The following is a 27843-nucleotide window of genomic DNA, read 5'->3' as shown; positions in this document are numbered from 1 at the left end:
CTCAGCCATCATGAATTTATGTGTGGTCCCCTCACTGCCACGTCCTGGAGCAGGAACCCGAGGGTCTGAGTAGAGCTGTCAGTGAGGGTTCTAATCTTTCCATTGAAGGGCACATGTGCTAAAAGTGGCTGGAAACTGTGACCGATTTACCTGTTTCTCTATGCTATTCTACTTAATCCACTTTTAAACATTGTTGCAGACTTGGGGCAGGAAGCAAATACAAGAAATCACCTTTTTCACAGCATGGAGTTGAGAGCTGTTTCAATCTCTTCCGTGTGTCTTGGAATAACCAGTCTGTGGTCTGGGACAGCCGCTGCTACCTAGGTCCTTTATACCATGCAGTCATTCTGTGTCCTTGGGGCTATGTCCCTCCAGGTCATCCCCCCAGCCCCCCACCCCCAGCAGCAGCAGCAGCAACAGGCAGAGCATGGATACTCTTAATTTTCCCATTTGTGACATGTAATGCAAATCTTTCCAGGGAACCGAGGCAGAGGGAACTTCATGGGATCTTTCTTTAGATTATATTATGCATGCAATCTTACTGCTTTGTGGGATTTCTAGGATGGTGTTTGTAATGTGTTTTGGAGCAACAGTGCCACCTGCTGGTCATTTCTCTCATTGCAAGCATGTCTGGTTTCCCCACTCCCTTTGTTAACATTTCATTTATTTGCTTCATTCTGTGTATCGATATAAAGGTTGGAGGCTTTCATTTACTATGCTAGTGAGATGCTCCACCCCGACATGGCGGCAGAGTGCCACCCCAGAGCAACAAGTTGCATCCTGAGGGAGACAAAAGTTGATGCACTTTTGATTAGTTGTCATCCCATAAATCGGAGAAGCTTCTGGAAGCATGCTCCCTCTCCGGTCCCAATTCAGCTCCGGGATGGCTCCTCCACTCTCAGTAGGAGGGTAAGAGCCCTGAGCAGGGGATCTAGCAGGTTAGGGCCTGTGACTGTAAGGGACCTCACTGGAGGGACAGAACAGATGAGCCAGCATTCTCAAGGAAAGCCTTTATTCCCCTTCAGTGACTCCTTTGACAACAAGGTCAACCCTCTTCTGGGACACTGAGCTTCTCCTTCACTCCACAGGCCACAACAGCGAAGAATAACTCAGGGAAGAAGGTGCGGATAAACACGGCAGCCTTGGGGACAGGGTTGGCCATGAACACCTCTTGCTTCTTCCTCCGCACTGTGCGCATCACTTCCTCAGCCACCTCCACCGGGTGCACGCCATAGGTCAGCTTTCTGCAAAAGACTGGAAGCACAAGCCAGGTCGGCCATGGTGGTGTTCAAATCCCCTGACTACAAAGATGCTTGCATGCATCTTGAGCATCATGGTGTGCCTACACTCTGCCAAACTCTGGTCTCAACCCTTGGGGGTAACACTTCACCCTCCAACCATTGCTGCTTGGTCTGCTGCCTCCTTGGTCTGCTGCCTCCTTTTCTTCTTCGTACCTACGAACCGGGACCGGGACGAGGTAGGGCAATAAGAAAGCAAAGGAACGACTGTCTTTTGTGCTGGTGGAGCTGCGCATGCCCAGGGCCTCTGACATTCCTTGCTCTGTCCTCCAGCCCAGTTCATGTTGGTGTCTGAATGCTGACCTCAAGCTTTGGGTAAGGAGCAGCCTCTTTCATTAGAGTATTCTAGAACAATTAGCATTTTCTGTGGGCTATAACTCCTTCTCGGTTTTCTAAAGGGGAAAGGGGCCAGCTCCGTGAAGGGCCTGCCTCTGAATTGAGGTATAGGCTGTCCTGCCCGGAGAAGCTCCATTTGGAGCTGCTCCTTCAGAAAGGGAGCAGGGGTGGTTCTTGAAGACCCCGTGCTGGTTGTTAAGTCTGGGGAAAGCTGTTGAGCACGATGAGGGTCTATCTTAGCCCTGCCAAGGTCTTCCGGCTGCAGCTTCGGGCTGCTGCCCACCTGATACCTCAGACCTAAAGATTTAGTTTCTTCACTCCCAGACTCAGGGTCTCCTCTGAACGCTTACATTTACAAATGGATGACCCCCAGTTTCTTTGCTCAGGATAAGCCTGGTAGGAACGGATGAAAGTTGGGCTCACGGTGCTGACCACAACATCGTATTCCTCAACCTCAGCTCTGAGGCAGTCGAAGAAGCCCATGACAGCATGCTTGGAGGCTGCATCTGGAAAAAAAAAACCAGCCAGAGATGTGTACAAGAAGAGCTTGCACCCTGCTTCCCTGGGGTTGCACTGTAGACAAGAGGGCAGCCATACATCTTCCTCTCAGCCCAGAGCTGAAAGGGACCTGCAAACTCCCTGACTTGGGCTGTTACAACTAATTCATTCACCATCTCACTGGATCTCTGACCCCATTGTGTGGCTTGCTGTCTCCTCAATTTGAACCATCCCTCAAGATCCATAGATTCCCCAACCATGGACTTAAATACTCAGAAAAAAATTGTTTGTCTACTAAACACATGCAGGCTTTCTTCTTATCCCCATTCCCTAGACAGGACAAGATGACAACTTCTCCATAGCTGTGTTAGGGAGCACACACAATCCAGAGATGATGGGACGTATGTGGGAGGATGTATACTAAGCAAACAGCACAGCTGAGGGGGTTGGGTGGACCTAGAACCACTGTGCCATGGATGCTGAGAGACCATTGTACACTGAGTGAAAAGACAGAGGAGCCATTGTGTCCACTCTGTGAAGAGGAGAGAAGCTGAGAGGTCATGTGATGACACTAGGTTCCATGCCAAAGGTGGAAAAGCATTGACTAGAATCCTGGCCTCCTGTCTCCTTTGCCTTAGTAAGATTCTGGCCTTCTATCTCCTATGCCTCAGTAGGACCACCCTCAGAGCCCACATAGTAGGACCTCCCTCAGAGCCCACACAGTAGGACCACCCTCAGAGCCCACACAGTAGGACCTCCCTCAGAGCCCATACAGTAGGACCACCCTCAGAGCCCACACAGTAGGACCACCCCCCAGAGCCCACACAGTATGACCTCCCTCAGAGCCCATACAGTAGGACCATCCTCAGAGCCTATAGTAGGACCACCCTCAGAGCCCACACAGTAGGACCACCCTCAGAGCCCACACAGTAGGACCACCCTCAGAGCCCACACAGTAGGACCACCCTCAGAGCCCACACAGTATGACCTCCCTCAGAGCCCATACAGTAGGACCATCCTCAGAGCCCATACAGTAGGACCACCATCAGAGCCCACACAGTAGGACCACCCTCAGAGCTCATATAGTAGGATCACCCTCAGAGCTCACAGAACACCCAATTCTACTTTCATGAACACAGGGAAGTTTAAAGCCAGGGCACATCTTCATGCTAAGAGGGCTGAACTCAAGGTGGACCATCACAAGTGGTGGTGAGTACAGGAGAGATCAGAACCCTTACGGCTTGCTGGTGGGAATGTCAAGAGTGTGTCTGCCTTGGAAGTAAGCCCAGCACTTCTTCTTTTTCTTCTTCTTTTTTTTTATCTTTATTAACATGAGTATTTCTTATTTACATTTCGATTGTTATTATTCCCCTTCCTGGTTTCTGGGCCAACATCCCCCAACCCCTCCCCCTCCCCTTCTATATGGGCTTCCCCTCCCCATCCTCCCCTCATTACTACCCTCCCCCCCAACAATCACATTCACTGGGGGTTCAGTCTTGGCAGGACCCAGGGCTTCCCCTTCCACTGGTGCTCTTACTAGGCTATTCATGGCTACCTATGAGGTTGGAGCCCAGGGTCAGTCCATGTATAGTCTTTGGGTAGTGGCTTAGTCCCTGGAAGCTCTGGCCCAGCGCTTCTTGAACATTTAAATAATTCCTCTTCTAGATTTGCACCTGGGAGATACAGCCATGTTCTCACAGAAAGGATTCATGCATATTCATACTTCTGAAGTGGAACCAGTGAATAGCTATCAACAGACGGGTAGATAAATACTGTGGCACATCCAAGCAATGGAGTTCTTGCCATCAGCTGAAGGGTGTCGATGCATGCTACAGCATCGTGCTACAAATAGCAAACATCTGTGAGAGCCAGTAACGGTCTGCAATGGGGGTGTGCAAGGGGCCCGCCCCTATCTGAGGATAGATAAAGTGGCTAATGAGGACATGTTCTTCAGGGGTGTAACCACTTGTGCGTTATCCATGTTCCTACAAGGTAACATCATCCAGCTTCTGTCTCCAGCACCAATGAAACTCTGATTTGTCACGCTAGACTTGGGTAGAACTATTTCTGGTGTCTACCATTGGCTCTTTTTCGGGGTGGGTAGATATTTGTTCATATCTCCCAGGAAAAATAAACACAACCGGGACATTAAAAAGGTGGGATTGTTTCCACACTGTCTCCTGACAGACCCTGGGAATACACCCTTCCAGCTTCCTCTACACACATCTCACGGGGCTTCCCATCTCCTGGGATTCTCAGTGGCCGTAAGCCTGCCCTGGATAAACCTCTTTGGCTCAGACATTGCTACTGCACAAAGCTCCACCCCTCGGTTCTGCTCCCTTTCCTTCCTTTATTCCTCCAAGAAAGTCCTTCATCCCCCTGTTTTGTGATGTGTGTCCTTCTTGCCCCCCCATTCTAGTCTTTGTGAATCCCTTCACAGAAGAAGAGGTGCTTGAGCGGGGGCTATACCTGTATGGAAGAGTGTGACTCTCTTGTCACCTACTGTAGTACACTGAAGCAGCACACGTCTTTCCACCTGTGGCACTGCACTTTGGGAGAGGAATTTTGTCTAGTGTATCCCCAAGTCTTCCAGGAAACAGACATGGAAGAAACCCCACCAGACCTATCTCATTGCTCGATGAGCCACCCTTTACCTCCTGTGGTCTAGACTTAACAGTGCTTGCCCTGACACTAAACACACAGCAAAGACCCCCTCCCCCCATTTTTTTTTCTTAGTGACTTACACGCTGTGCGGAACGGGATTCCAAACTTTGCTTGGATGTTGTTCACTAACACGATCTGGCCCGTCCTCCTAGAGATCATGTTGGGAAGCAGAACTGGAAAACACAAGGAGTGCCAGTTAGAAATCTGAGACTGGCAGGTCGCAGAGGCAGAGCCCCACCTTCATTGTTACTCAGGGTTCTGATACCTCGTCACCTATTAGACTGCAAAGGACAGAGATGGAAGTGGTCCCAGGAAGTCACTGACCCAGCGTTTCTGAGAGAGACCAGTTGGCTGGCACATTGCTGGGTGGTTTGAAATGACCAGCACTGTACTCGCTAAGTGACACAGAATTTGATAGGTAAGGGGTCTCTCTCTCTCCCCACCTCTCCCTTTCCCCTCCTCTCCCCCCTTTCCCCTCCCCTCCCCTTTCCCTCCCCTCCTCCCCTCCCCTTTCCCTCCTCTCTTCTCCTTTCCTCTCTTTCCCTCCCTTCTCCCTCCTCTCCTCCTCTCCCTGCCTCTCTTCTTTTCCCTTTCCCTTTCCCTTTCCTCTTTTTTCCACCACCACCACCACCACCACCACCACCACCACCACCACCACCACCACCACCACCTCCTCCTCCTCCTCTTTTTCCTCCTTTTCCTTCTCTAGCTTGGGTCATCATTGCATGTAGCTTGGAAGGCATTTTCCTTTCAGTTTTCTTATTACTTTGAGAAGACAGTTTCTTCTTGGTCCTAATTGCTCTCTTCTGCTGTTTTTTTTTTTTTTTGTTGGTTTTTTTTGTTGTTGTTGTTTTTGTTTTTGTTTTTTGTTTTTTTCCTGAGACAAGGTCTCAGTATGTAGCTGAGTCTGTTGTGGAATTTGCTGTGTAGCTCAGACAGGCTTTGAACTTGTGATCTACAGCCTCCCAGTGCTGGAGTTCCAGGCGTGCACCACTAGGCCTGACTTCCAGCATGTCTTTAATTCCTCTCTTGCAGGTATTGGTTTTTTAATGAAGAAAGGGAAGAACAAATGTCCTCCAAGCTGTCTGGGAAGGCGCACTTGCTTAGTTTTTAGGTGGCTTTCTGTTGACTGTGCGTGAAGAGATTTTAGATAGATGCTGTTTTATGACAACGATTTCTTCCTCGTGCAGATTTGATATCAGACAAGGAAACGTGGAGGAAGATGGTAAGAAAGCAAACAGCACTGGTAGAGCAGGAAGCGGTTCAAATGAAAGAGATTGCTCAGCTCTGGGACTCAGGTCTTCCACCTTAGAGAAGAGCAAAGTGAGGCCTAGAGCTCCCATCACACTCTGTCCCTCAACATGTGACAAACCCAGCGAAGAGACACAAGTTGTGTCTGCTATTCTTGGCTGTCAAGTTGATTACATCTGGAATTAACTAAAACTCATGTGGCTGGGTACAAGGACCAGCACTTTATCCATCTCCCAGCCCCATCTTCTTCATTTCTGAAGACAGAACCTTTGACTGATTGTCATGCTTAGAGGAGAACAGCTCATGTAGTAAAGCACAGGCAAAGGCTGAAGGCAGTGGTCGGAGAGAGAGACTCACAGGGGAGCTGTGGACTGGGTGCAAAGAGAGGGGTATTGGGCAGAGTGTGAGTGAGGAGCAGAGTTTCATAATGAAGTGAGAATATATCAGTGAGACACTTCCCTTTTGTGACCAACATTTACAGTGGGGACCTGAAAGTTTTCAGTGATCACATTAAGACCTTTCTTAGGTCTGTCCAGAAGCAGATGGCTACCTGGCTTTCCCATAGAATCTGGTGGTCTGCAGACCCAGAGGAAAAATGAGACTCACAGGACCTTTGGTGAAAGTGATGGGTCCAAAGTAGTTGGCGTCCATGATCTTTTTGTCAAGCTCCAGAGAAATCTTATGGGCAGGCCCCTTCACTTTCACGCTGGCGTTGTTGATGAGGATGTCCACACAGCCATAGCAGTCTAGGACCTCTTTGGCCACATCTTCAACACAGCTAATGTCTGAGAGATCCAGGAGGACCAGCTTGGGGGTGAATGTCTGCAGGAACAAGGAGAGAGTCAAGACATGTTTGGAAAACCTCCTTGGAGATGTTGGGGGCCCTCAATCAAACAGCCACTCTGTGAGAATTCAAAGTCAGAGAATAACTAGAAAAACAAACCAAGACAAAGGGGGAAGATGTAAAACAACTCTGGGATGAAGGAGACCAGGGCAGCAATTAAGCATGGATATACAGTTGCTTGGACTTGCAGTCAGGGTTCCTCAGTTGATAAAACCACTTTTGACAACTAGGCAACTCTTTGGAGACTATGAACTGATTCATGTACTGGCATCATAACTTTGAATACTACTGGTTTCTTTTGGAAATTGTTTCCCAATCTGTTTTTATAAGATACAAGAAAATTCAGCACAGCCATGGCTGGCACCCCTTGTTTTGGCTCAAAACCGTATCTTCCATACACCACCGTTGAAACATCTGTTATGTGCTAGGAGCTATACTCAGCTCTGGACACTTGCTGTCCTCGAGATGTTACTGGTTTAGAAGTAAGGATGGGGCGGGGCTTTGTAGCACCCTGGAGTCAAGGCAACTTTTGGGCAAATGTTAGTTCTGATACACACTCCTGAAGAGAAGGTTCCCATTGTGGGTCATAAATGTTTGGGAAATAGTCACTGATCTCCAAGTTCTTTGGGGATCCCACTAGCATAACGGAAGCTGTGAAAAGTCCTGCAGTAATGAAACCGAGACAAGCTGGACTGGAGGCCAGTATTTCCCACACAACTTGTTTTTTTACGTCAAACTCAATAACATCCCAAGAAAGGCTCCATGTAGCATTCTGCGTAGTTCTAGTTGATCCGTCTCCTCACTGCCAGGGTGGGCTCTGAATTCCTTTCAGCTGCTTGCAAACACCAACTTCAATCTTAGGAGTAAGGATCTTTTCCCTATTTAAATCCTGAAGAGCACTGACGGCAACACCTCTCACCTGGATGACTTAGGCGGGGCTTCCTTGATTTCTTCCACACAACTATGCCCTGTGTTGTTTGTTTGTCCCACTGTCAGCTATACTTGTAGTCACAACCCACTGCTGGGACACTGCCATCTGTCTTTTTTATGAGTCTGACTAACACAGACTTGGGGGATTTGTGCCAGAGTTTTGCCCTGATAAGAGATTAAAACAAGCGAGTGCCTTTTGTCGGGCAGACCAGGCCTCCATCCGGGTCAGTGCTATCACCTCTGATTGTTCCAAAGCCACTCTCATATTTCCCTGGATCTGCCCCTAACAACGTGATGCTCAGGGTATCCAGAGGTTCCTCAGGCTGTCTGGAGAGAGCCTTACCTTGCTGGGGTCAGCCACACTGGTCAAGGCAGCGTAGAGGCTCTCCAGCCCCTCCCAGTTCTTTCCACACAGCACCAACCTTGCTCCACCTGCATTGAACATCCGAGCACACTCTGTGGAAAGGAGAGAAGGGAGGCAGGTGTACTTTGTGAGTGGAGATGCAGAAGGGAGTTCCTGTCTTAGAAACTCCAGGCGTCTAAAAATTCTGCTGTCTCATCCGTCCACCATGAGGTCCTCCTCCTGGAGAAGCCATTTCATTCCATCCACTCCTCAGGCTAGATGTTTTAGGAGGTGCTAAGGATTGAACCCCAACCTTGCTTGTGTTCCGAGACTGCTTTAGCACTGAGCTGTACCTAGGCTAAGACGGTTTGGTTGTGAGCCGTGTTTCCAGCTCAGCTTGGTTGCTTCTGTGGAGGGAAGCTCAGAGCAGGGAGCAACGAGTCCCTGCTTTGCTGGGTAGCTCTGATGATGAACATTTCTTATGGAATGGAAAGGCAACTCTGTCACTAGCCTGTGAGACCTCAGCCTTAGGGACACCTCAACCTATAGATACTGGTAAGAGCTACCATGTTAATTCAGACCAAACACCACCCAGCCTTCCATATTTCCTCTGTGGATAGAGACCCTAGTCAAGGGTCCTTGCTTACAAGACCTGTCTACACAAAAAGAACTTCAAGCAACTAAGTCAAGCTAGGAGCAAGAGAGGTGACTTTCCCCAGGGAAGAACACACTCATAGGTTGCCCAGTGCCAAGTGGTCATCCCTAAAAACACGCATACCAGTAACATTATATAGTCCCCAAAGGTTATATTTATATACATGGATTGCAAAATACAATATGCCTGCGATGGCAATTAATGGAAGAAGAGGTTATGAATTTGAAAGAGAGTGGGAGAGGCATATGAGAGGGTTTGGAGTGAGGAGAGGGAAAATGTAATTAAATTACAATTGCAAAAATAAACAAAAGAAAAAAAGGTGATGCTTTATACTCTATTTCGAACTAATTCCTGATTAATTTGATATAGGGCTTTCCTTAAATTTTTAAGACATTAATTAATTAATTAATTTAGTATACAAGTTTGCATGTCTTGTCATATGCATGCCAAGATACATATGTGGAGATCGGAGGACAACCCGAGGGAGTCTATTCTCTCCTTCCACCACATGGATCCAAGGGACGGAACTTAGGTCACCAGACTTGGTGGCAAGCACCTTTACCTATGGAGCCATCTCTAGGGCAATGATTGGTAGATACAGGACATTCACATGTAACAGTTACATTCACATGTAACAATATTTTTGATACTTTAAAGCAGTAAAAGCTCATGTGTTCAGACAGTGTCTTCGTTCTGGGGATGATTGAGAGAGACAGCCATGTATTTGCTCACTAAGTCTTACTGTGGCCGTCCATGGGAGGGTCTTGCTAGGGCTGGGCTTTTCAAAGCAGCAGCTGGTGTGGAGTCTAAACCACTGTAGAGCTGTCTCACCTGCATGGGAGGACCACTTTTGTCCATCAGCTGCATTGTCCTCTCAGGGAAGCCTAGATGGCAGCGCTCCTCCACAAGGTGGCACCCACTAGCACAGGATAAGTCCCAGAGACTTAGCAGCCAGTATTCACAGTCCCAGAAGGATGGATGAACATAGGTGAGCGCACCAAGCACTGGTTCTGACAGAGAGAGGCTCTGAAAGCACTCACTCAAGTTTAGCATCCAGTGTTGGCCCATTTTATGCCTGGGAGTTGTGGACCTTAGTTGACTGCAGTCACTTGTGGACAGCCCAGTAAACTGGGGGTTCGCCAGAGGCTGTGTATTTTTTTTTTAATTATTCTCTTATACCTTACATCCTGACAACAGTTTCCCCTCCTTTCACTCCTCTTAGTCTCTCCCCCTACCTTCTCTCTCTCCCAGATCCATCCCTCCTCCAATGACCTTAAAACACACACACACACACACACACACACACACACACACACGACAGGCCTCCCAGGAACATCAGTTAAACATGGCTTTAAAACTAGGCACCTAAAACTAGGCATCATATCAAGGCTGAATGAGGCAACCCAGTAGGAGGAAAAGGGTCCCACGTGTTGGAACAGGTCAGAGACACCCTCCACTTGCACTGTTAGGAGTCTCACAACACCACCAAGTTATACAATCAAAAGGTATATCCAGAAGACCCCGTTTAGATCCCTACAAGGACTGTTTACTGCTTCAGTCTCTGGAGCCCTTATGTGTCCTGCTTCGTTGACTCTGTGGGCTCATGGTGTCCTTCACCCCTCTGGCTCCTACAATCTTCCACTCCTTCTTTTGCAGGGCTCCCTGGAGCTGCCTAGTGTGTGGTTGTGGGTCTCTGCATCTGCTCCCATCAGTTGCTGGATGACGCCTCTCTGCTGACAACTGGGTTAGGCACTGGCCCATGACTACAGCAGACTATCATTAGGAATCATTTTATTAAATTTTTTTGAGGTTTTCTATCTTAAGCACAGCAGCTCTAAGTGACCTTGTGGTTGTGAGAATTTGTTCCTGTAGACTTAGCCGTTTGATGCAAGCAGAGAGGAGGAGGTCAGCTGGACAGGACAGATACTGGAGTTTCCTACATGGGCATCATGGACAAGGGGTTTGGGGTCCTGGAGAAAACCAAGGTGCCAGCTGATGTAAGAATAAGCAGGCATGAAGGTCAAAGGGTTGCTGGGGGAAGAAAGGGAGACGACACTGCCCTCGGATCTCAGTGGGAACAAACACAGGTGCTCTGGCCAGGAGTGTGGCTCAATGGCAGAGCGCTTGCCTAGTTAATACGTGGGAAGACCCGAGGTTGATCCCAGCACTGCAAAAAATAAACTAAAGACAGGTGCGCTGGAAGTAACGGAGGGAGTGGGAAGGAGGAAGTGGTAGCTCCTGACTGAGGGAAACTTGAACTAAGAGGCTACTGCATACCAATGTCACCTTGCACTGTTTCAGGGAAAGATGGTGTCTCTCAGTTTAGGTGCTTTATTAAGAAAGGGGTTGGAGGCTGAAGAGATGGTTCAAAGGTCAAGGGCACATAACTGCTCTTGCAATAGACCTGTGTTTGAACCCAAGTGAGATTCCGATCACCATGTCAGGTGGCTTCCAGTCACCTGAGATTCCAGCCACAGGGTATCTGACACCCTCCTCTAGACTGCCTGGGACACCTCACACGTGTACCTCCCCGTGTACACAGCATTAAAAATTGAGGATGAAAATATAAAAGGAAAGGAGACACCTGGGATGATTGTGAGTGACAAAAATGTAAAAGATGCCAATTATTCTCATGTCAATTTGATGCAGAAAACCAAGCCCCCATTAGGTCTTAGAAAGTGACAGAGTGACTCTAACGCCTATATGGAATGGCTTGCACACTTTAATCAGAAACGTAAAGAGAAGTGAAGACTATTGTGGTGATCTGAAGCAGCACTATTAGGAGGTGTGGCCTATTTGGAGGAAGTGCGTCACTGTGGGTATGGGTTTTGAGACCCATAGCTCCCTGGAAGCCAGTCTCTCCTGGTCACCTTCGAACCAAGATGCAGAACTCTCAACTCCTTCTCCAGTATCCTGTTGCCTGCATGCTGCCAGGCTTCCTGCTATGGTGATAAAGGACCAAGTCTCAGAAACTGCAAGCCAGCCTTGATTAAATGTTTGCCTTTCTAAGAGTTGCCTTGGCCATGGTGTCTCTTTATAACAACGGAGACCCTAACTTAGGCAACTACCTAGGAAAATGTTAGCTACTGAAATAAAATATAAGACTGCCAAAGCTAAAGCAAAATGTTAATAGTTCCAGCCTATATGAGAATTGATAAAAAATGATGAGAATTCAGAACCTGTATGATCAAGTTAACTTATTAAATAGGTGAGAAAACAATATATTACTTAAAAAATTTTTGAGAGCTGGGCTCGGCTGGTGAGATGGCTTAGTTAAAAGAGAGCGCTGCTCTTGCTGAGGACCTGAATTCTCAATAACTGTGTTAGCTAGTTCACAACCACCTGCAATTCTAGCGCCAGAGGATCACACGCCCTCTGCTGGCCGCCCCGGGAACTGCACTCACCTGCATATATCCCCTCTCACATACACATTTAAAATAAAATGAACCTTTAAAAAGTAGTATTGGAATGCCTATTTGGGAAGGGAAAAAGCTAGATGCATCATTTTACAATATACTGAGTAGTTAAATGTAAAAAGAGAATCACAAAAGAGCTAGAGAGATGAGTCTGTTCTCTTATTGGGGGAAGATCTCCAGACCATGCCCCAGAGAAACAAATTGTTTCAGAACTAATTTATAGATTTTTTTAAAATTATTTTTAACAATAAATACATAAAGAACAATCAAATTAATAAAACTATTTATAACTTATATGTCACAAAGAGCTAACTTATTTGATATGCCAAGGTTGGTTAAGTCAGTTAGAGTACATCAGGAACAACTATTCTCAAGCTGCTAAAACTGCTTTCACAAAAATGAATCCGTTGGTGTGAAATCCATATTAAAGTATGTTTAAAATGTAAGAGTCTTAGAAACAGCTTATCAGTGCTAGAAAGAGGGCTCAGTGGTTAAGGGTACTTACTACTCTTACGGAGGACTTGAGCTTCAGTTCCCAGCACCCATTTTGGGGGCGGTTTATAAGTGCCTGAACCTCCAGCTTCAGGGGATCTGATACCTTATTCTGGCCTCCTTGGGTATCTGTACTTATATGCAGGCACATCCCTCCCCCATGAATACACATAAAGAGATCTTGTTTTAAAAGTGTGCCGAACCAAAGTTACGACTTGAATGTGTATGTTTGTGCTTAAAGCTGGGCAGTGCTGTGTGTATACACACTGTCACCAGGGTGTTACGGTGGCAATTTCAGAGACACTAAGACAAAAGAGGTATAACATTTCAGAGTTAGTCGCTAGTTCAAGATGTGTGCTTCCAGAGGAAATAACTGCTTCATGAAGTCATTCTTTTTGTCCTAAAATAAGACACAGTGGATTAAAAAGGAAGAGGGAAAGACTAGGAGGAGGGAAGGGAGAAGGGAGCTTGGGGGGGCCGGTTTCTCAGCAGAGGGCAATGTGAGCTTTTGCTCATGGGCCAGGGTTGAGATATGCTTCCTCCCATCATCTCCAGGAGAAAGGACATCTATGGGTCCTTTGAACTGCTTGCTAAGATACTGCATGTGGGAACCCAGACCAGAAGAATCTCCATGGCATTGCCCATCCCCAAACCAGGGCTCAAGGGAAGTAATACCATGGAAGAAGTCTACGTGCCTAACTTCCCAGAGGTGCACCTGGATACTTCAACGGAAGCCTCTGAGGAACGTAAAAGTGCCATAACAGAGAGAAAACACCTAGGCACCTACCTTGCCTTAGTGCTGGGGTTGAAACTAGACACCTATGTGCCAAGCAAATACATTCTCGCTGAGCTATATCACCAGCCATGTGCCCTGCCCATATAGCTCAGAGCCATCTTGTAATGTGACCCTCAGGTAAGCATGTCTCTTGCTCTTCTCTATGTTTCCCTTTCTGCTTCTTCTTCCCTAGAAAGGTCAGACATGATAAAAAGCTGAGGCCATGGAGAATGGGGGTAGGAAAAGAAAACAAAGAAAACGGGCACATTGTTTGTGAATCAGGGCTATTGGGGACTTGCCACAACAGAAGGATTGTGTATAATGTCTATAACCAGAAGTCAGAGGACAGCCTGGCCTTTTTCTTTTCCTTCCAGAGTTTCCCCTCTGGGCTGAATCGAATGGGATTGAACTGTTCCACTGCACTCTTGGCCCCCTCCCACGTACTGACTGTAGGGTCAGCCTCATCAAGGAGCAGAGAGGAAACAAAACCAAACATCCGCACAGGATGCTTCCCAGTGAAGCAGCTCTGTGTTTTATGTTTTATTACTTAAAAATTCATTCATTTTTCTAATTATGGTCTTGACAATTATGGAATTTTTGTCACTTGTTTTGGAGGGAGAAGTCTCAGCTGGGGCAGCCTTGCTGGGGGTGAGGCAGCCATGATGGCTAAATTTCTCACATCAATGCAACAGGGTTCAAAGAGTTTGAAGGAGTTTCCCACATTCCCACCTCTGCTGTGGGGTGGGAGGAATGAAGATGTGACTCAAGAAGTCTGATGTCCAGATCTGGGGATTTCAATTTCCACACGAGGCTGCATTTGGCCAATCCCCACTGCTGAGAGGGGAACAGGCTGGGCCTCACTGCCTCTTATCAGCTCATCCACTCCCTAATAGTGGGGCATATCTTCAAGGTCTCAGTAAGTTGTCCAGATTGATCTTGAACTTGCAGTCCTCCTGTATCAGGAGGGCTCCCTAGTAGCTGGGCTTACAGATCTACACCAACTGGCCCACTTTGAAATTTGTATTTTCATTCTCCTTTCGTTTCTGTCAATTGTGAGTCTGAGTCTTGCTGCTTAGCCTAGGCTGACCCCCAACTGAGTCATCCTCCTGCTTCAGACTCCTGAGTGCTGAGATCATGGGGTTGATGGTTAGGCTTTTTGTCAGTTTGTCTCGATTTGGAATCATCTAGAAGACTGAGGTACATCTCTAGCTATGTTTCCATGGGTGTTTGTGAGAGGGATGGCAGAGGGAGACAGTCATCATGAAAGAGGGTGGCAGCACCCATGTGCTGGAGGCTTGCAGTGAAGAAATGGGGGAAGCCAGTAGAATGCCTTCATTCCTTGTCTCTGCTTCCTCCTAGGTGATGATGTGAACTTGGTTCTTCTCCCTTGACCTCTCTGTCACAATAAATCAAATCCTTCGAAGCTGTTGTTTCTATCCAGCCGTGCATTTTGTGGCAGCGTCTCCACACTCCGATTATTTATTTATTTACTTATTTATTGGACACAATATCTCAGGTAGCCCAGGCTGTTCTCAAGAAAGCCCACTATGTAGCCGAGGGTGACCTTGAGTTTCTGATCCTCCTGCCTCCTCCTGATAGAGTTACTGGTGACCACATCCAGCTTTAGTTTGTTATCAGCTCTGCTCAACGTTGATCTCCTGTCAACCCTGGTTGTGCCTTTCTCAACTAATAAATACAACTTGGGCACGTCCATATGTATTTCCTCAGTTCTAAGATGCCAGGGAGTATGAAGGGATTTCTGATTCCAGAGGTCGTGTTGTGAGAAGGGATGCTGTAGAGGCTGTGAGATGCTGTTGCGCACCGTCCTGTTTCAGCAGTGTTTAAGAGTCTTGGGAGCTATTCCCATAGCAGGCAGGAATAGCATCCAGTCGTCTGTCCCTGAAGGCCAAGCCCAGTGTTAGGTATTTTGATGGTTACTTTTGTTGCAGACCGGGTCGGTACAAGGTAACACAGAGGTTGACTTGATTGACTGGTTTGGAGCGAGGCTAGATGTCTGGGACTGGAACGTGTAGTGATTCTCAACCTCCCCAATGATGAGACCCTTTAACATAGTGCCTTATGCTGTGGTGACCCCCAACCATAAATTTATTTCCATTGCTACTTCATAACTGTAACCTGATGCTTACTGTTTGAATCATAATGTAAATCTCGGTGTTTTACCATGATCTTAGGTGACCACTGTGAAAGGGTCTTTTGAGCCAAGAGGTCTCGACCCACAGGTTGAGAACCACCACCTTAGTGGTTCTACCCACAGGGTTCATCCTGGCTGTAGGGTACCTGGGCACAATATGGGCCGCGTGGAAGCCACCCTGTGCCCCTTACTTTTTTCTTGAATCTGAAGTGGAGCAGCTGGTGCCTGGGTTGCTGTCATCAGCACCACACGGAAAGCAGTCATTTATTTAAAGTCACACACACCCGGCTTCTCATGTTACTTCTAAACATTTGGACTTTATTCCTTTCTACTTTGCATTTCTGCAGGGTTGGGGACAGGGTTGGGGAAGGTTGGGGAGGCACAGTAAGTTGCAGTAAAAGGGAACAATGACCAGAACCTTGGCAGTTCGGGCTACTTCTTCTGCAAAACACCTGTGGTGCACTTCCTGGGGTCCTGACTTGCGTGTGATTATAACCCGAGGATCTTAAAAACGTAATAAATAAAACTTTTGAAATAAATCCACAGCTCTTACCAAAGGGAGAACGGTGGTTCCATGTAGTAACACAGGACATTACAAGGACAGAGGATCCGAATAGCATCTTCAACGACGAGGTGCAGCTAACATTTGTAGGACTGTTCACCCAACCACAGCACTGGGCGCATTCTTTCTCAGCCCCTCCTTCCCACCCCCAGGAACAGACTGCATAACAGGCCACAGCCAGAGCTCAGGGCAAACCTTGATAAACTCAGATGAACTGAATTTCACAGAGTTCCTTCTCTGACCAAATTGGAACCAACGTGGAAATCAATTAAACCGATATTCACAAGCATATCTGAGCGCCTTCCCTGATTGAATGGCTTCCTAGACGCTGGTCATTAAACATACTAGTAAATTTATTATTGCCGTGAACAAATCCTGTCAGGAGCAATTGATGGGAATAAAGGTTTATTTAGGCCCTGCTTTGGGAGGATCCATTTTGGCCAGGAAGACACGGGGCAACTGCTGGGTCTGTGGTGATGGAAGTGGGAGGGGACAAGATGCGATGGGGGAGGTGGGGTCAAGTGTGGGGGAGGGGAGTCTAGAAGGTATAAACCCCACACCCTTGTACCTCATGGCTTTCTTCTGCCAGATAGGCCCTTCCTCCTAGACCACTAGTTCTCAAACTTCTTAATGCTACAACCATTTAATACAGTTCCTTGTGTTGTGATGACCCCCAACCGCAAAATTATTTTTTTTGCTACTTCATAGCTGTAATTTTCCTACTGTTATGATTCATAATGTAAATCTCTGTGTTTTCCAATGGTCTCTGGAAGGGGGGTTGTGACCCACAGGCTGAGAAGCACTGTGACATACGCCTAACGACCCCATAGCTTCCAAAATATCACTCAAAGCATGAGTCTGTGGGGGACATTATAGGTGCAAAGCAAAATTGAAGAAAAAATTTGAGCGTTCGGTAGACGGGAAGCATTGAGGTGGGTGTAGACACCAGGGTGAAGGACACCGCCTTAGGTTGGGAGAAGGCGGGTCTCTGAGGGCCACCTGAAAGGATGGAACAGATAAGGTGGCAGGGACGTCCCCCGGGACCTGGCCTGCATCTAGACAAACATATTCTACTTGTAGAAAGTCTGTCCCATGAGTGAACAGCTTTAGGTGGGCTGCTCTCACCTCTTTCCAACAACACTGTGGTCTTGTGGCTGGTCTGATGGGCCAGCAGGAGTGTCCTGCCTGGCCTTGGGGAAGACTGAGTTTTGGGTTCATCTTTTGAAAGCCAACCTAAGAAGTCAGGATAGTCTCTGAGGAAAGTGCTCCAGAGGGTACACCCACTGTTATGATTAATGTCTTCACTTGCCAAGGCTGGCCCAAGGGAGACACTCACTGTGACCCTACCCCGCCTGTCAGTAGGGAGACATGATCCCTCGATGACATCTAAGAGAAGCAGCAGCAGAAGCAGAAGAAACCTCAGAGACAGGGCTCAGAAGTTCTCCCAATGGCCACACCAGGAAGACTCTGGAAGGCTTGTAGACAATGTGGACCTATTGACACCTGAGTGTCCATTGAGTGGCTAGTGGATGGTTAGCTGTGCGGGGTCTATGCTGAATAGAACGACAGCAGAAACTGTCAGGAAGTTGCATAGCAGGGTACACCGCCACCCTTAGGAATAGCAGAAGCCTGCTAAACCCAAAGGACAATCCAGTCACAAACGCAATGAGAAAGGCCCAGACGACTGTCCACTTAGAGACTGTGAAGGAAACTGCTCTTAAGACCAGGAGGTGAGATGGTGGGAAGCAGTGGCATGGGTGGTGGAGAGCGAGCGTGACACATGGAGGTGAGCTGGGTGAACTCTGAAAAAACACGTTCACCCTGACCGTCTCTAACAACGCGTGAATGGTGGCCTCTGACTCCCACCCATGTGTCAATTCATTTGTTGCTCACAGCCACATTCCAAAGTGGATGCTGCCGTCATCCTTGATCTATACCTTGGGACATTCAACTCCTATAGCTGAAGACACCCGCTGTTTAAGTGCTGGAACCAGAGCTGGAATCTAGGAACCTACTCTGGCCTCATTAGCATCAGGGTGTAGCATCAGGGTGTAGCATCAGGGTGTAGCATCAGGGTGTAGCATCAGGGTGTAGCATCAGGGGGTAGCATCAGGGGGTAGCATCAGGGTGTAGCATCAGGGTATAGCATCAGGGGGTAGCATCAACTAAGGACTTGGCATTTGACGATTTCTGGAAACCCCCGGAGCAGTCAAACCCAGTATTTTCTAACCCCAAGCTGTGAGTTGGCAGCCCCTGCCATTCTAACCCTGCCATCCCCCTGGCAAGACAGCCTCAGACTCCTCAAGAGAAGTCGACACTCTCTACCAACAGATGAGCCCCACACCATCCTGTCTCCAGGTCCCTTGAGGGCAGGGATAGGCACAGGTCCGGAGGAAGCCATCTTACCTTTTCCCAGTCCTGAGAGGGCATCGGTGATGACCACCACTTTGTTCTGCACGGCAGACTTCGACCACAGCCTGGAGGCCTCCTGGTAAATGAAGAGGAGGCCGCTGACCCCCAGAAGCAGCAGGGGTAGCATCAGGACAGCCATGATCCCCATCTTGTTCTGCAGGATGACAAAGGATTGGCTTTGCAGAGTCCCTGCTTACAACCACTGGGCAGGGAGAGGTTCAAGCCCACAGCATCCATTCCCTCCAAGCCCAGAACCTCTTCTCCAGGGAGCTGCTCTCTGCAGGCTCCCGGCCGGGTCCTTCCCAGCTGAGTAGTAAGAAGCATGCGATTTCCCAAATGCTCAACGAAGAGAAAGTACTCACAGTCTTTCCACACTGAAGGAGTCCAGGGGGCCTGCCCTCCCCTAAGGCTAATTACAAATTTAATTAAAATGGGTCTGCATTTTTGGAAGGAAATCCATGTGTTAAGGCCACTCGCTTGGGCTCTAATGGTTATTTATAGCTCTCAGTTGTACTAAAGGGCTTTTCAGGGTAAATATAGTGTCTACTCTGATATTCAGGGACACATGCTGGCTGGGTCTGATTTCAGAGCTCTTGCCAGGACTTTTAAAGCTCTGCTGGCCCGTGGGACTGTTAGAGTTTCCTCTACGGTTTAGGCCGGGAGTCAATCCCAGGAACTCCTGGGATTGTCAGCAAAAATGCCTTTGCCTGTCTTTCCTGTCTGGGGTCCCTGCAGGTGGTTCAGACCTAGGTGGGCATCAAGCCAACTGGCTTTCCCGTCCTGAGTGGGGATGTGGATGAGAAGCCCAGGAAAGCTGGTCAATGGAACAGAACCTGTTACAAGAAAGCAGCTGTAGCAGGAAAGAGGACTTTTTAGAGCAAAGGTTCTCAACCTTCCTAATGCTGCGACCCCTTCATACAGTTCCTCATATTGTGGTGACCCCAACCATAAAATTATTTTCATTGCTGCTTCATATCTGTAATTTTGTTACTGTTATGAATCATAATGTAAATATCAGTGGTTTCCGATGGTCTTAGGCCACCCCTGTGAAAGTCATTCAGCCCTCAGAGGGGTCACAGCACACAGGTTGAGAACTCCTGGTTTAGAGCATGCTTCTTGCTTTTGTGAGGTGTATGTTTCTTGTCTCTAAATGGGAATGATAGTTTTATTTTGTAGATCTGTTGGGTCCTGCCTGTCTTAGACCTGCCTATCATAGAGTCTGAGAGCTGAGAAGGTAACTATTGCTGTCTTTTGTAAATATCCAAATTGTTAAATAACTTAATTATATAAGGAACTCAGTACGATTAAAACTATCAAAACCCCAGGACTTGTGCCCAGCATCCTGTTGTTATGTATTAAGGTTTGCTTTTATTATTTACTTATATATGTGGACGTCTGTGTGAGTATATACCGTGTCTGTGGGAACCTGTGGAGGCCAGAAGAAGGTGTTAGATTTCCTAGAGCTGAGGTTATGGTTACAGGTGGTCGTGAGTCATCTGACCTTGGTGCTGGGAACCAAACTTGGGTTCTCCCTAAGAGCAGCAAGAACTCTTAAGTGCTGAACCATCTTCTCCAGCCATACATTCATACTGTAAAGAAAATAGAAAGTGAGGCTGGAGTGGGAGTGAGGATTGGGTTAGGTGGTGGGTGGAGGATGAGAATAGCAGAAACTGCATTTCTTAGAACCTAGTAACAAACCAGGAACATTACAAACTTCAACTCTTTATTGATATTTAGTACATGCCTTAGGAATGCATGGTGCTTGAGGACTCCATGACAAACTGATCACTTTTGTGTGACCAGCACCCACACCAACAAGCATCGTATAAACATCTCTCTGTTGTGTCTCCTGTGTTGCAACTACTTTATGATCTTTAAATGAGTGTACTAGTTTGTATTTGTGTGTGTATATATGTGCATGTGTGTGTGTGTATGTGCATGTGTGTGTATGTGTATATGTGCATGCATGTGTGTGTATGTGCATGTATATGTGTGTGTATGTGTGTGTGTGTATGTGTGTGTGTGTGTGTGTGTGTGTGTGTGTGTGTCTTGTCCTTTCTAGACTTTATTTAAATGTTCTCACCACATTTATGGAACTCATCTATACCTTGGTATAAAATTAAAACCCATTCATGTTTATCGTGTGTGTCCATCTCATGTTTCCAGTTTGTTCTTCTGCGAGTGGGCATGTGCAGGCACCCCCGGGGCAAGGTGTGCTTTGTATTCTTATGAGACAACAAAAAGGCATTGTACTGCAGTGGAGACAGGATGAGGGATGGGTGACAGCTGGGGCTAGGGAGGTCCTCACACAGAGTCCAAGGCAAGGGGTTGAGAGCACAGTCTGCCAGTCTGGAACATACTGGGGAAGGTTTAGGCAAGGATGTCCATTTGGGAACTATCACAGGTAGGTAGGACAGCCATCTGACCTGAGTGAGACCTTGGAAGGGACATATCTGAAGGCTGGGCTCTGGGGGACTTGGTGTTTAGAGGTGGGGACTGGAGGATGAATCAGGGGAGTGGCCAGTGTTCTGGCAGAGACCAAGGAGCACACATGTCCCCTGAGCATATGAAGGCTGTGTTGGGGAGACTGCTGAGGTAAATAATCAGGAAGCCACTGACCTGAGGCTGCCGTGTGCTATGTGCTCCTTGGTAGCAAACTGGAATTGAATTTAGGGGGTTTTGTTTTGTCCTGTTTCAGAAGCAAATAGCCAAGTTTTACCCAATCACAGACAACCAGGCCTATTGCAGTCAACTGATTAGCCCTTGCCCCAAAAGGTCCAGTTTACTCACTGGAGTGGATCCAGGGATTCCTCTATGTGCCTTCCAGGGTCATCTGTAGAGGCCTGTTGCTCGTGTGGCTGGAACTGCTGAGTTATGAGTCTTGACCCATTCATGAATCATTCTTTGGTCAAATCAACCCTGTTAAGGTTAATTTGATTGATTTGCTAAATGAGTTTTCTCTGAATAGCTGATTATCTGTGTTGGAAATTGCTGCCTGGTCAAATGAAGACTGGGCCTGAGAGATGACTGTGCTTTCAACAATGACTGACAGGAGCCTCTCAGGTCAAGGGCACTTTACATTTTCAGCTCCGCAGTGGACTTACTGTCAGTGGTTCTGCAGTGCGCCATCGTTGCCTGGTGATTCCGGACCCTCTCACATTCTCTAGACCTTAGGCTTCGAAACCCATCTTCCATATACCTTTATATTTGGAGGAAAATGGTTATAATCTTGAAAGATGGTCCCAGCACAGTCTGCAAGTCCTTCAGCAAGTGACTGAAATATACTAGGCCCTTCCACATTGGCTCATGGCTCTGGTAGGAAGGACAAGAATGCCAGTTCCCTAGTGTGGAGCTACAGTCAGCCACAGATGGTGTTCCCAGGGCACATTCAATTGTAATAGTGACAGTGTCAGTCCACTGCTTGTCAGGAGGGCTTCATTTCTTTAACTTAGTCATCCCAGGATAGACAAGGAGTTTTCTACCCACCATGCATTCTTCAGTGCATTGAGGACTCCTTCAGGGATCTGCTTTACTGCCCTTCTTGAGGAGGAAGACAGACAGTTCATCTGTCTTTGAAATTGTAGGGCGCTTTTCTTCCATTTTTGCTGTGCTGGTGTGGAGCCCAGGGTCTTGAGCATGCTTGACAAGCTATCAACCTCTGTGCTATGCACCAGCTCTGAAATCATAGTGTGTTCTAATCTGAGCGTCAGGAACAAATCAGTTTAGATTCATGGATGTTTGAAACCATCCTGGAAAGCCTGGGGTTTGTGGGGGAGAAGTACCCTCAAGGTTGGGGCTGGTCTTACCCACTTTCTCCTTTTTGTCTCAAGTAGAAGTCACATCCAGCTCTAAACTACAGACTTAGAAGCTTTGGCACACACAGTTCATCACTGAATCAGATGTGTGTTCCCTCAGCACCTTCCTTCCAGCCTCCCTGACCCCTGCACTCACCCATATAGAAAACCAAGTGTTCTCCACAACACCAGCTCCACCTGGAGATGGTGAGGAGGGGTGGGGTTGGAAGGCAGTCTGCTACGACCCAGACTTCAGCCTTCCAAATTTCAAGTCTTTCTTCAGAAGTGGGGGTAGTGACACGGTGCAGAGTGGTCAGCACAAATTGGGCTGTCCTAATCAGAGATCTTACACCACAGATCCTAAACTTTTTGTGTTAATGTGACATCACAAGTGGAAATATTCATCTATGATGCTCTAAATTATGAAATGATTTAAATTATGGCACAAACTCATTCCTAGGCTGTGTGTATAAGATGGACATGAAACACATAGATTTCATGTTTGGCTTGGATCCCTTTCCCAAGATGCCTTATTTTATATGTGCAAATATTTAAACAAGCAAACAAATGAACAAGCAAACAGCCACAAATCAAACAGAAGCAGCCCCACTCCCATGTGTCTTGGATAAGGGACACTCCAATATTGCACTATTGTGGAGAATTGGGTATAAAAACATGGTGTATATTTGGCACATTGACAGGGTCTGGCCCATCATTAGGGCTGTTCCAGTCTTTTCTTCTTCCTGGCAGGTCTTTATTTTAGTGGTTCTCAAGCTTTCTAATGCTGTAACCCTTTCATACAGTTCTGCATGTTGTGGTGATCCCTCACCATAAAATTATTTTTTGTTGCCACTTCATAATGTAATCTTGCTACTGTTATGACTCTGAATGTAAATATCTGGTCTTAAGTGACCCCTGTGAAAGGGTAATTCAACCCCCCAAGGGTCACTACCCACAGGTTGAGGAATGCCCTCTTCTTGTTAATGGAGTCTGTGTCTTCCCTCAGTGGGCAGCAGAACCGATTGATCCCGGGGATATTGGGCATGTCTGGCAGAAGGATGGGAGCTGTTCTTATGAATATAGGAAATGACATCTTCTACAGGTCTTTGAGCTACGTGATATTCTTGAAGGTCACAGGTGAGGATGATGGTGTCGAATGAATCAGTGTGCGTGCGTGCGTGTGTAAGTGTGTGTGTGCGTGCGTGTGTGTGTGCGTGTGTAAGTGTGTGTGTGTGTATCTGCTTTTCTAAACAGCGTTACCCTTTGCCTCACGTGCAAGGTGTCTAGGCTGCTATCCAGGGTCAGTTAGTTTGCTATTTTCTTTCTGGCTTGAAGTAAGACTTGATTTGTTGGGCAAAGTGGCTCTAACAAATCCCTTGCAATGGATGCCCTATCTGTGGAGGTCTTTGCGAATGGGGGGATGGCTGGTAGAGAGGGAGAAACAAGGTTGGATAGTCCAGGGATTGTTGGATTAGCTACTGTGGTTTGTTAGGACAGACTAGTGTCTAACAAAAGTGATTTTATTTATTATTTATTTATTTATTATTCATCCTTAAAAAAAAAGAAAATATTGTAAAACACACAACGTACATGTGTTCCAGGACATTCTCTTATGTGAAATAACCCAGTTGCGAGGTTCCCAGAGTGGTCAGATTCCTGGAGGCAGAAGAGACACTGATTGCCAGAGAGGTCAGTGAGTGTTTCATGGGTACACTCCTCCACCTGAGGAGAGGAAGGCATTCTGGGCGGACAGTGGAGACGGCTACACTTCTATGCATATGTTCTTGATACCAATGACCTGTGTGCTTGATATGGGCAGGAAGGAAAAATTATGTGATGTATCTTAACCCAATAAAAATGTGGAAAGGCAGTGCAGGGGAATGTCAAGGGGGTGGGAACGATGTGTTGGAGAGGGGAAACATCCTTGTAGAAGAAGGGGAGGGGGATGGGATAGGGGGTTTGTGGCTAGGAAACAGGGAAAGGGAATAACATTTGAAATATAAATAAAAAATATCCAATAAAATATTTTTAAAAAAGAAAAAAATGTGGAAAGGAAATGATCTGACCTCCTTCGAGAGACAATAGAGTTAGTTGGTTTTATTCCTGGATCTTTTTTCCCCCTTGAGATAGGGTTTGTGTGGTTATGGAAACAGCTACAGGGAACAAACATGTTCAGTCATGGGAGGAGTAATGCCTGTGGTTCCCAGTACTTTGTGGGTCTTGGGAGAGAACGGGGTAGGGGGTGAGGTTCTGGTTGTTCATCTTATGTTTTATTTTATTTCTTTTCTCATAAAGGGAGGTGAGTGGCAGCCATAGGAAGCTCTTGTGTTGATTCTGAGTGATGGGTATTCTGTTAGATCATATAACTTACAGCAAACTAATTTTATAATTAAGAAATAAAAAATGAAGTGAAATTAAATAAGCTAGCAAGGGGGGGGAGAGAGAGAGAGAGAGAGAGAGAGAGAGAGAGAGAGAGAGAGAGAGAGAGAATATATCAGGTGGTTCTATCTGAATTCTTGCGGTCTGTTCTCCTCAAGTCTCTTCTTTTAATTTGCCATCTTTTGTTCTTCCACATTTTTGTGTAGAAGACCTTATTCCCTTGATGCACGGAACAACTCATAATCACCCTGGCTCTTCAAGCTGTTCCTTTCTAGGCAATGTTACTAAGGAGAGCAACAAATACTGCTAGTGATCCATGTGGGTCCTTGACATGTCCTTAAATCTTCAGAAAATTGGACAATTTTCCAATCCTCCATTTCTTGGCTACTGCATACGAGACAGACGTTTTTCTGCCGCCAATAGAGACGAGAGAGTCTCAGTCACAGCTGTGTTCCATACCCAGAGCTCTATCTACACATTCCCTGTCTGTGTTTAAGGAATCAAAATGCTTCATGAGCAACTTCTAGTCCAGCCTCATTGAACAGTTCTTCAAGCACTGGTGCCAGCCAAAATTCTAAATTCTTCTAGGCAGGAGAGATGGCATGGTGCCTGGGGCACTGTAGACACCTGATAAAATTCACTGATGGGCTAACCGAGGACAGAGAGCTTTCGGGTTAAAATAGCCTGCGGGTTTTCATCCCTTGATCTTGGCTGTCTCTGAGACAAGGCCACTGAGATTTTTGCTACCATTCAAAGTCACATACATCCCAAGTAATTTGTTTATTGTACAAGGACCCGGCCTCTAATAACCCATCCAGCTATGAACTCATCATTTAGTCCATTGATGAAAGTTAGTGCCCTCATGATCCAAGCACTTTCAAGAGTGCCCCTAGGAGGTGAACAGCTCTTTAACACAAGTGTAAAATGATCCCTTTTACATCTAAACCAAAACAAGCAAGTTATCTGGTTACAGTGTTAGTCATAGCCATATTCTTTCCCATGAAAAATGATTTTTTAGAAGGCTATCTGGCAGGTGTGTGTGTGTGTTGATCCTTACACGCGCATGTGAACACGCGTCCACATGCACACACACACACACACACACACACACACACACACACACACATGCCCACCCCCATACCCCCCTCCAATTGTCAAACATTAATTTGGATGTTGGAGATATAAGGAGCAATGCTTACATAGACTCAAAAAATAAATTATTGATCTGTATGAGGGAACAGAAATGTAAAGAAATCATTTCAATACACTGAAGAGATAAGATGTGGCAGTATGTGTGTTCTGGCAGACACAGATGACGTGTGTGTGTCTCTTGACCAGCAATAGGGCCACACTGAGGCAAATGTCCCCTCCTGAAAGTGCCCTAAGCTGCACACATGTAACTAGCTACCCGTCTGTCTGTGTGCCGTGCTTCAACCACTACATTTGCCCCTTTTAGAAATGGCCTGACTGTGTACTTTGGGCTGGCCTCAAACTCATCATCCTCCTGCCTCAGTGCTGGGATTGTAGGCATGCACCACCTCACCTGGTGTACAATCACGATTTTTAAGATTTTACAGGAGAGCAAGTGCCTTCAGAGCTCAAGAACCTGTTTTGATTCGAGCTTTGCCCTGACATCTCTGTCAGCTCTTCGGCTCCTTTGACACCAGTTTTGTTCACACGGCTCCAGAGGATTCATTTCTTCTGTGGCATCGTCAGTTGTGGGCTTCTCAGATTCATCCAACAGTCAAGTGTCTCTTGGGGAACATGTCTAAGGATTTTCCTCTCCTCGGGGTCCACAGTAGACTAGACACCAGGCAGTCGCCCAAGATCTCCCTGCATACACATGCAGGGTGGTGAACCCTATGGAAGAGGCCACGTGCTGCAAAGGGCAGAGGTTATCAGGTATCAGTCCTCCTGTTCTGGGAGGGCTAAGGGTCTGGGGAACACTGATGCTCATCTCCGAGATGAGAGAAGCTGGGTTTGAAGCACTGTACAACAAGTCATGGGACCAACCATTACCAGACCTGAATCCTAAAGATGGAGAAACTAGCTGCACTTCCCCCATTACTCTGTGATAGCAATTTCAGCACAAACAATTAGTATTTTATTGTAGACATTTAGCCCCCCCCCCGAAATAGATTTACTAAGCACATAAATGCAGTACAAAATAAAATGACCATGAGGGACTGGTAAGATGGCTCAGCAGGGGAAGGGTTTGCTACCAAAATTGAGGACCTGAGTTTGATCCCTGGGATCCACATGGTGGAAGGAGAGACTCAATTCTGCAAGTTGCCCTTTGACCTCCACCCATGGAACTGTGGTATGTGTACACACACACACACACACACACACACACACACACAAATAAATACATAAACAAATCACTCTGGGCTAGGACATGTTTAAGGTTCTTGGGATTTGTCAGTCTCTATTCCTTTCCAAAATGTTCCACATGCCTGACAACCTGTGGCTTAATCTCACGCCAGTTTAAGACAGGGGATAGAACCATGCAGTGTCGTAAATGAATGCACCAGGAAGTCCTGAGCACGGTGCCACCTCCCACAAGGCCCGCATGCCTGGCAGGGTTTATTTTTAGATGCAAGAATGCCTGGTGATCTAACTTATGCAGGGCAATCCAAACATTTGCTCCCCTTCACTGTGATAAGATGTCAGGCTGTTTCTTTCTATCATTTCACGGTCCTCCCAACCTGGCTTCATTGTGAGTAAATATTAGGAGTTTATTTTGAGATCGAGTCCCCCTGTTACGTATCTCTGGCTGTCTTGGAACTGGCTATGTAGACAAGGCTGGTTTTGGACTCACAAAAATCCACCTGCCTCTGCCTCCCGAGTTTTGAGATTAAAGACCTGTGTCTCCAAGCCTGGTAAAGGATATTTTTAGGCAACATAATTGATTTTAAAATTTCTATCCTCTTAATGAAAATTAGAATGCACAGTATGGCCTCAGGTTTGTCATGGAATTTGTGTGGGTGACATATTTTGCTTCTGACATAAGGAATGGGGAGTCCATCATTTTTCCCCTAA

At 46.8% G+C, this 27843-nt stretch overlaps 1 protein-coding gene across 2 annotated transcripts; it reads right to left on the bottom strand.

Moving 5' to 3' along the window:
- Positions 1–995: 995 nt before the first annotated feature.
- Dhrs7c (dehydrogenase/reductase 7C) lies at positions 996–19136 on the bottom strand. Of its 2 annotated transcripts, none has more exon segments than NM_001271598.1 (7): positions 996–1254; positions 1985–2140; positions 4877–4969; positions 6659–6869; positions 8165–8277; positions 18623–18782; positions 18991–19136. In NM_001271598.1, coding segments are annotated over 6 exon segments (936 nt in total). In that variant the 5' UTR covers positions 18777–18782; positions 18991–19136; the 3' UTR covers positions 996–1045.
- Positions 19137–27843: the final 8707 nt, after the last annotated feature.

This window comes from Rattus norvegicus, chromosome 10 (assembly GCF_021556685.1).
Source record: "Rattus norvegicus strain SHRSP/BbbUtx chromosome 10, alternate assembly SHRSP_T2T, whole genome shotgun sequence".
In the NCBI taxonomy this organism is placed as follows: domain Eukaryota; kingdom Metazoa; phylum Chordata; class Mammalia; order Rodentia; family Muridae; genus Rattus; species Rattus norvegicus.
Note: the sequence above shows the minus strand (reverse complement) of the source record. Positions and strands in the feature narration are given on the sequence as shown.